We start from the raw sequence: 10336 nt of genomic DNA, 5'->3' as shown, positions 1-10336 counted from the left end.
TCTACGGTGGTCCAACGGGGTCAAGGTTGGTTGGGTTTTGCTCCTGGGATGATGGGCTACAAAGCCCAAGTGGTGGCATCGGCCATCGCTTTGCCGATTTGCCGGAAAATTGAAAAGGGTGGCCGGAGCACCATTGATTTTCGTCAACTTTTGTGGCCTCAAACCGCCACAGACCATGGTTAATGAAGGTGGTTCTTGGGTGGGTTTTGTAGAGGGGAATGAGAGCTTCAAGATGGTGGTGGTGGCATCGAAAAACTCCACCGGAGTTGGCCGGAATCGACCTTGGAAGATGGGTGGTCGCGGGTTAGAAAAACCCACGGGAAAGCTGGGTTTTTTTTTTTTTTTTTTCCTTTCTTTCTATTTCTCCATTTCTGATTGGGCTTCACCTTAAATAACCAATTTCTGATTGGGGATTTAATTTAATTAACACTAAACCTTGAATAACCAATTTCGAACGTCCGTAATTGTATTGTTATAATCCGGACTCGAAAACGGCTTTCGCCTATGCGTTCACATCTACGAGTATTACGAGAATATGTTAAAAGAATAAATCATACGTCTCTCTAGACGATGGTCAATAGAAGTCAAAGTCCTTACCTCAAGGGCAATTTCGTAAATTCACGCTTTTAAAATAAAATAAAAACGTAAAATTTGGAACGGGTTGTCACATTTTTAGCCCAAGGTTATTAAAGAATGAATTTATAATAATTTTTTTTCTTAAAGTAACTTAAAAAAAAATTATCTTAAAAAAAAATTATGTAGACTATCGTAATTAATTTTATGAACATTTTAAACTAAATATATTTAAATTCAAATAAATATTGAAAAATCATTAAACTGACACCATGAAACTTGTGGAACAACATGAAAGAATATGAAACACATGAAATAATTTTTTTTAATTATTTAGCTGTTTGATTTAAATTTGGACCATTAAATCTTTTTATTTTATTTTATTTTTACTGTTAGATTTGATCATATTAAATTTTAGTCATTGAATTCAATGAAGTTATAAATATAAAACTAAAAAAAATACACATATATGTTAGACCAACCCACTAGACTAAATTTTCCAAAAAATGAGTTTTTGTGTTAAAAATCATATTTGGCCCACTGGTTGGAGCAAGTTAGAGGAGGTTTAGAACCAAAATTTGAGTTTTACTTCAAGAGTTGGAGTTGATCATAGTAGTAATATATCTCTTTACTTATAAGTAAGATGTCTAAAATTTAAAGTTCGTGGATTGAGAGTTTGATATTAATTTATTCTTCTTGATCTCTTAGTGTAAATGTGTCATTGTGCAAAATAACTTTTGAGTATGTTTTTTTTTTGGAAACCTTAGTGTATTAGTGGACATTTTCTTTCTTTTTTATTTATTTATTTTTCATTTTCGCCTTTTTCTTATATTGAGTTTTTTGGATTTTGCTTGGCTAGACTTTTTTACTTCAAATGAAATGTTAAAATTTTAATATAAATTTTAATTTGAAAACGTATGTGGTACTATAATATTTTTTAAAATTTTATTCTGTAACGATTATTTATTACGTTATTTACATATCAAAATTGTAATATATTAAAAAATGATAAAAAAACAATTATTAATGAATTTGAAATACTGTCAACTCGGTCTTTGCTGTGAATCCAGGTTGTATCACATAAGAACTGGTTTTTTTTGTTGAAAAACATAAATTATGTCAATTTTTACTGTTATAGCTATTGTAGACATTTTGACAGCACTTGGATATTCTCTACCAATCATAGGGGCAATAGAGGCCACTCCGCCGAGCCACGTGTACCTACAGTGTCACATCCACTCTATAAATACAACGCACTGGAGCTAGTCGATGATATAGTGCAAGCCTTAGGTTTCAGATTTCAGAATAGTGTTACTCCCTCATCTTCCTCTCCTCTCCAATTTTGTTTGGTTCCCTAGAAAATTTAATTTCCTAGGAAAGGAGAAAAGGAAAAAACAGAGAAGATGTTCATCGATAGCTTCAAGGTAGAGTCCCCAAACGTAGCGTACACAGAAAATGAGATTCATTCGGTGTACAACTACGAGACCACTGAGCTTGTCCATGAGAACAGAAATGGAACGTATCAGTGGATTGTGAAGCCCAAAACTGTCAAATACGAATTCAAGACTGATGTCCATGTCCCCAAACTAGGGTTTGGCACCATTTATTCCACACCTTCATATTTTTTCCTTAAAAATTAAAAAAAAAAAAAAGAATTTAATTAATTTCTGGGTTGTGATTGTTTCTTTCATATTTTTTCTGGGTTAGTCTTAAAATTTTGAATTTTTCATCCATTAATTTGCGTTTGTTAAATTTTGGTGTCCAGGGTAATGCTTGTGGGGTGGGGTGGAAACAACGGCTCAACCCTCACTGCTGGTGTGATTGCAAACAGAGAGTGAGTAGTTCTTTCGATTTCTTCGTTTTCTTTCTGCATTTAGAAACCCTTTCCTTTTGATGATAAAATCGAAGCTCTAACATTTACGATATGTTGTTTAAATTTTTGTGTGCTTTTAAAATTGGATTCCTCAGATGACGAATTTGGTTTTACATGAATTTTTAATTAATTGTAAGATATGGTTTTTGTAAAATTTCAGAGGAATCTCCTGGGCAACCAAGGACAAGGTGCAGCAAGCCAATTACTTTGGCTCACTGACCCAAGCCTCATCCATCCGTGTTGGGTCTTTCAATGGAGAGGAGATTTATGCCCCATTCAAGAGCCTCCTCCCTATGGTAATTTTTTTATTATTTTTTATATATTTAATTTTCTAGTTATTATTAATTGATGGTTTATTAGATATTAGTGTTAATTAATTGAGATTTGGTAATTCAGGTGAACCCAGATGACATAGTGTTTGGGGGTTGGGACATTAGTGACATGAACTTAGCAGATGCAATGGCGAGGGCAAAGGTCCTTGACATTGATCTGCAAAAGCAACTGAGGCCATACATGGAGTCTATGCTCCCACTCCCTGGAATCTACGACCCCGATTTCATCGCTGCCAACCAAGGTGCTCGTGCCAACAACGTCATCAAGGGCACCAAGAAGGAACAACTCCAACAAGTCATTAAAGACATTAGGTAACAATACTAATGTTGTAAACAGTTAATTAATTACTAGCCTAAGAATTAACCGTGAAATGTATGTCCTTTCGAGGAAAGAAACTTAATTTGGTGCTCAAATAATGCTTTGATCGTGTGCTAATTTAATTAAACAGAGAATTCAAGGAGAAGAACAAGGTGGACAGGGTGGTTGTGCTGTGGACTGCCAACACTGAGAGGTATAGTAATGTTGTTGTGGGGCTAAACGACACTGTCGAGAACCTGTTGGGTTCAGTGGACAAGAATGAAGCTGAGATATCTCCTTCCACATTGTATGCCATAGCTTGTGTTCTTGAAAATATTCCTTTCATCAATGGAAGCCCACAAAACACTTTTGTCCCAGGTACCCTACCCTGTCCCTTAGCTAACAAAACACTAACCCCTTTTTTTTTTTTTTTTTTTTTTTTTTTTTTTTTTTGTAATTTCGAAAATTTTAGTCGCAAAGTGTGTAGTGGAAATTTGAATGAGTGTTGGAAATTTGGCAGGGCTGATTGATTTGGCAATTAGGAGAAACAGTTTGATTGGTGGGGATGACTTTAAGAGTGGTCAGACCAAAATGAAGTCTGTGTTGGTTGATTTCCTTGTTGGGGCTGGAATCAAGCCAACAGCCATTGTGAGCTACAACCATCTTGGAAACAATGACGGCATGAATCTTTCTGCACCGCAGACCTTCCGCTCCAAGGAGATTTCAAAGAGCAATGTTGTGGATGACATGGTGTCCAGCAATGGCATACTTTACGGGCCAGGTGAGCACCCTGACCATGTTGTGGTGATCAAGTATGTCCCATATGTTGGGGACAGCAAGAGAGCTTTAGATGAGTACACCTCTGAGATTTTCATGGGTGGGCAAAACACCATTGTGTTGCACAACACCTGTGAGGATTCCCTCTTGGCTGCTCCTATCATCCTCGATTTGGTTCTCCTCGCCGAACTCAGCACCCGTATCCAGCTCAAATCCGAAGCAGAGGTATGCTTAGTTAACTGCCTTGTGACTGACATTAACTAATATAATTACAAGGTGTGATGTGGAAATGTAAATGTGACATTAGTTAATATCACTATATTGGTGTGCTTGCAGGCCAAGTTCCACTCCTTCCACCCTGTGGCTACAATTCTCAGTTACCTCAGCAAGGCTCCTCTTGTAAGTCAAATATTAGTTGTTTGTTTCCAGTCTTTCTGAAATGAATGATTTTCTCGCTGTCATCGGGTAATTTGGTTTACATGTGTAACTGCGGTGAAATACTGATTTGTGATGGTGTTGGGAAAACAGGTTCCGCCAGGTACACCCGTGGTGAATGCACTGTCAAAGCAGAGGGCAATGCTGGAGAACATACTGAGGGCCTGTGTTGGTCTGGCTCCCGAGAACAACATGATATTGGAATACAAGTGAAGTGAAGCAAATTAAGAAGTCGAAGAAACCAATCCAATCCCAATCCAATCCCAATCCCTCTCTGTTTCCTTTGTTAATGTAATATTTGCAGATTGTGTGAGTAGTCCGTTTTTTGTGTTATTTGATCTGTTTATTTCCTTTTCTGTTTCCTGAAGATCCCAATATGTAATGCAGTTGCGTCTTCCTCGTTCAGAAGCAATCAACTCTCTCTTGTAATGGAAATAATTTTTTTTATAATGTTATTGGACATTAGTTGTTATGTGCCTAATTCTGCACTCGTTAAGTCACCAAAAATCAAATTATATGCAGTGTACACGCAGATTTGTATTTTGGTCCACAAATTTGTTCAATAACTCACGAGGCGAAAAAGGGGCAGTGGTCTAGAAATATGTGGGTCTTCTCTTTTGCTCATACTTGTTGGTCCCCAAATAGATATATTTCAATATTGTCGCTGTCTCAAAAGTCTTTTTCTTTAGCCATTCTATGTGGTTAATGGTTGTTTGGTGGCTAAAGGGTCATCTTTGAATGATCAGGATCGAGCTAAGGACGAGGATCCTCCTGATAACTCACGAGGTGAAAAGGGGGCAGTGGTCTAGAAATATGTGGGTCTTCTCTTTTGCTCGTACTTGTTGGTCCCCAAATAGATATATTTCAATATTGTCGCTGTCTCAAAAGTCTTTTTCCTTGGCCATTCTATGTGGTTAATGGTTGTTTGGTGGCTAAAGGGTCATCTTTGAATGATCAGGATCGAGCTAAGGATGAGGATTTTCCTGACTAAGAGTGTGGACCATTGGATAAAAATCCAACGGCTATAGTTATTATAACATTAAAGGGATCCTCCTATTTGTAGCCGTTGGATGAAAATTCAACGGTCCATACTCCTTGGTCAGGAGGATCCTCATCCTTAGCTTAGGAGAGGATCCTGATCCATCTATGAATACTCCTCAGTCCATTTCAATAAGAGAAAGCTGTCATGGACACTTGTTGAGAGTAGGATTCTGACATCGGAGAAACGAGGGACTTTGCATGTACTTATTTAACAGAATCCAACTTTCTTTATGATATCAGAACAGGTTGTCCCATGTGTGAAGTCCAATAACCACAAGTGATTCACGTCACCTGATTTATGGTACCCACTTAGTGAAGTTTTATGTTAAAACTCAACTTTATTCAACACTATCAATTTCAGTCTTGGTGAGGCAGAATTTGGTTTCGGTTGTATTTCAGGAAAATGCACGATAGCTGATACCCACTTTTTCTCGTGATTCTTTTTTCTCAATCTTTATGCCAAGTTGCCAGCATATGATTCAGGACCACAATTTTTCTGTTCCTACCTCTCACATGTCCCATTTATCTTTGCCAAAGTTAAGCGGATGTTATTATCCGTCATTTAATTTTATGATCTAGTGTTATTTTTCTTCCAATTGTAAGCGAGATGCATTAAGTTCAAATATTTATGAATAATAAGTAAATTCATTTTAAAACAAACTAATTGTGACTTAATTTAAACCCCCATCCATCTACCCCACCCCCCGCAAAAAAAAAAAAAATTAAAAATTTGTGCCCGTTGCTGTAAGATTGAAACTTCTTCTCTTCCTAAGCGGTTCCTATAAAACCACCTTTAGTGAATAACTAATAAGCATTCAAAATGCCTCATCGACTAACCAAAAGGTATCTATGTTGCATAAAGAAATCAAAAGGTATCTATGTTGCATAAAGAAATACATATTCGAAGAGAATTAAACTCATTCCAAAATTTTAAAGCAAGAAAACTGATCACACAATTTGAGCCGAAGATTATATAACAAACTAAAATCCTAATTCCAAAACACACCCAACTATCAGAAAATGCAAGCGCACAGACAAAATATTGAACCTTGGAGAAGAGATTATCTTTGCCAAAGTTAAGCAGAGGATATTATAAGTCACTCAAATTTACGGTTTAGTTTTATTTTTCTTCGAGTTGTAAGCGAGAGATTTTAAGTTCAAATCTTATAAATAACAAGTTTAATATTCATTTGTTAGGACAGACTAATCGTGTGGTTTAACTTAAATCCATTACATTATAGTATATATATATGAGACCGACTACAATACATGTAGCTAAATCCCCTATGTTACTATATCGTGTTAAAAAAAATTGAAAATATTACAAGGGTTTTTTTATTTTTTTTATTTTTAATTTAATTTATTTTTTGAAAAGGGGGAAAAACATTACGAGGGTTCATAACTCAAGTTTAGGCTTGGCAATGCAATGCGTTACACATATGTGCATATTTATTAGGTATTTTAGTTTTATTTTGTATTTGTGTGGATAATACTTGTATTCCCCAATGAGAGGATGCACATATTTTTCATTTGCGAATAATGTATCTTGATCGAATATGATTAATGATTGGAATCGTTCAATTTATTAATCTTGATTTGAAGCGCGGTTAAGATCCGAACAAGGAGCGCAATCCTAAATAAAAATCATTCGAATGGGACACCGTTTAATTATTCAAATGTATTTATATAAATGGACAATCATCATGAATATATTACTTAGTACCTACATAGTGAATTTGTTGTATTCATTTGAACGACTAAATGATCTTTGATGATTTTATTTTATTTTATTTTTATAGTCTTTGATCTTCAAATGAAGATTAATAAATTAAACAGTCCAATTATGAAATTTGTACAGTTAAGATACGTTATTTGCAAGGTGGGGAATGAACTCATTTCCCAAGGGCCCTAAGCAGTGGCAGATGAACATTGGGAAATATACATGTGAAAGTCTTCTAAAGACCCTTCGAATGTCTGATATGGGCCCTTTTGTGCGCAATGCCTATTAGGCATATCTTGGCAAGCTGCAGCACTCGACAAGTTGGGTTGAGAGCAGTCGAAAAATTCTCTTGATACACTCATCATATTTCTTCATCATATGTTGAAATCTGTTGACATATGCGCAATATTGTTCGGTTGACAGCAACAAGTCTACCATGTGTTCGACGAAATGTCTCACTGAAAACTGAAGTTTTTTGTGCGCTTCGTGCTCTTTTATTAAAAACTTAGACCTTTAACACTAGAACTCTCCTTTGAATCCTAGATCCAGTGGCCCCGAGAGGGGAATAATGGTATTATATGTAATTATTATTATTTTTTCTTTTGGAACAAGGAATTCAATAAAAGGGCTAAGGAGATGCATCAACATCTTTCCTGATGATTGATCTCTTCAACCCAAATACTAACATGATTAGGCCATCTCCAACCAGGTCTGCCATAGGGCCATAGGCCAAGCAATAGTCTATTTTGACACAAAATCCATCTTCAATGGAGGTCTGGGCTAAAAAACATTGGAACCCACAGGGCCAAAATCTAGCCATATGGCTTGCGGCGGGTTGGCCATCTTTAGCCAGCTTGCCAACCCATTCAGTTGGGACTAATTAGATTTTATTTATTTATTTTTTTAGGATGAAATTTAGGAAAAAAATTTAAAAATTCTAATTGTTTTGCTATAAATACCTAAGACATTTCTACACCATTTCTCACGTCCTTTTCACCTCTCTTACATCTCCCAATAATATTTCCTTTAATTTGTTTCAATAATTTTCAAATGGGCACATCTTCAACTGGCACTCAAAATATGTCCGAAAACCTTATTTTATTCAGTTAACCAATAACTTAAAGAACAAACTTAAAATAATAAATTATTGATGGGGCTAAAATATAGCCCTTTTCAATAATCAGAATTATAATCAGAATAGGGGCTAAACATAAACCCTTCGATTGGAGATGGTACATAAATATAGCCTCATACTATTCATTTAAAAATAATCAGAATTATAATCAGAATGGGGTCTAAACATAAACCCTTCGATTGGAGATGACCTTGCAAATTAAAGCAAACTTGGTTAGATCGGTGAGCAACTTGCTTACAACTTCTAGAAATAAATGAAACAGAGACCTTTGTTAAACTCATGAACAATCTCCTTAACATTATGAATGAGATGCCCGTATGATGTCAACGACTCCACTTCTTCATAATTCACCTCATTGATTACGAACTCATTTGAAAATGCTTTTAAAATGGTTGAAAATGCTTTAGTAATAATTTTTAATCTTTAGTAAAAATACAAGTGAATCCTGGATAATCACTAGAAGCGTACATAACTAGTGCTTTTGGAACACAAAAATATTTTCCTTAAAAGCATTTTCAGTCATTTTGAAAAAGTTTCCAAACAAGCCTTACTTCTTTTGAATATGATTCTGCCATTATACAAGTAAGAGACTTTTTTGGGTACTCCGAAGCACAACCCATGATGAACTGCCGTTATTATTTCGGCATGCTTCGGTGGGATGGCGATGCCTAGAGAAAGGGTCATTACGAACGATTGCGCCAATCCCACGTCTTCTGTATCAAGTATGAAGAGGCATCTGCATTGAGTTTATACTTACCAATTGGAGAAGGAGACCACTTCACTATTTTGCTTCCCCGATTGATACGAGCTCAAATGGTTGAAGACACTCAACCTCCTTCGCCAAGAAAGCGGCTTGGTTAATAATTGCCTCATTTTAAAGAAGATTTGTTTGTAGTGTTCCAATTGTTGGAGTTTTGAGCTCCTTTAGTCCCACGTCGGGGAACTCAAGTTCGCTAGAGGTCCTCATATTAGGTTAGTCACCTTTATTCGTGATTAGGTATTGGATCATTTGGAATGAGAATTAACGTTTGGGCCACTAATTGTGTGGATTAGGCTTGTGATGATTATACTATAATATTAATATTAATTAATCAAGACAAGGGCCTTGGGCCCGTTAAAATTAATTAGAGTTTAATTTCGAATTAATTTTTTTAATTAAATTAATTAAAAGAAAACGTTTTGATTAATAGACACCATTGTTTGGAAAGAGTTGTGTGGTTGCAGATGCATTCAAAAGGTATTTGAAAACGTATGAAATAACCTATATAACTAAAGACTCAGTTCCATCGTACATTATCTTTTTCCAGCAATTCGCCAAAGTTCTATAATCTAATGCAGGTTGTAAAATTAGATAATTGTATCCTGGTCGAGCAGACGTCGTAGAACCACAAGCACAAGAGTGGGACATAAATACTGTTCGAAGTACATATCTTTTGTACTAGCCTCTATCTGTGATTCAGTAAGTTAGTACCATTTAATTTCAGTATTTATTTTTGTTATTTCATTCTGTATTGGAAGTAGTTTTCGTCAATAAAGATTTAGAATTTTAAGTTCTGTTATTTTTATTTATTTTTGAATTGTTCTCTAACACCAATGACACAAAAAAAATGTAAACAAATAATCTCACTTTCCATATGTGAGAGAAATTAACTAAAGGAATGACCAAAAGAAGCAAACAGCAGCCCTGTGAAAACTTTTTAAAACCTCGCTTTTCCCACACTTTTTGAGCCCAAGAACAGCGCCAAACTGCATGCATAAATTTGTCAGATTCTAGTCCACATAACGAGCAAAAATCGTCAAAACATACAATTTTCCTCTTGCCAAGATTTGCTCTACAAGGCATAAAATTATGAATGGCACTCCACATAAAATTTGGTATTATAATTAATTTTAATGCACAAAACTGGGTTGATTGTGAAATGACGTAAAATGTCAAGGTGTGACCTTAACAAGGTTGCTCCAGTCATCAAGTGAAGGTAATATGTAAAGAAATAGAGATAATGCAGAAACAAATTTTCACCGTCTCTTCCTTTGACGAAAATGCATCTGCAAAATGATACATAATATTAAGGCCAAAAGTCTCACACGCCCACGATGAATGGGGGGCTTTGGCCGAAGAATCTTCAATACCAAAGTTAGAATTATGAAAAGA

The 10336-nt window shown here is 35.6% G+C and overlaps 1 protein-coding gene across 1 annotated transcript; it reads left to right on the top strand.

Annotated features, from left to right (window-relative positions):
* The first annotated feature begins 1859 nt into the window (after positions 1-1859).
* Positions 1860-4769, top strand: LOC137719970 (inositol-3-phosphate synthase 1). The gene is made up of 8 exons (XM_068458952.1): positions 1860-2164; positions 2339-2407; positions 2607-2742; positions 2843-3090; positions 3228-3454; positions 3597-4078; positions 4190-4252; positions 4382-4769. The coding sequence occupies exons 1-8, from the start codon at positions 1977-1979 to the stop codon at positions 4499-4501; spliced, it is 1533 nt and encodes a 510-aa protein (XP_068315053.1). The 5' UTR covers positions 1860-1976; the 3' UTR covers positions 4502-4769.
* The last annotated feature ends 5567 nt before the right edge of the window (positions 4770-10336 follow it).

Source organism: Pyrus communis, chromosome 16 (assembly GCF_963583255.1).
Source record: "Pyrus communis chromosome 16, drPyrComm1.1, whole genome shotgun sequence".
Classification (NCBI taxonomy): domain Eukaryota; kingdom Viridiplantae; phylum Streptophyta; class Magnoliopsida; order Rosales; family Rosaceae; genus Pyrus; species Pyrus communis.
This window is presented reverse-complemented; position numbering and strand designations above follow the sequence as displayed.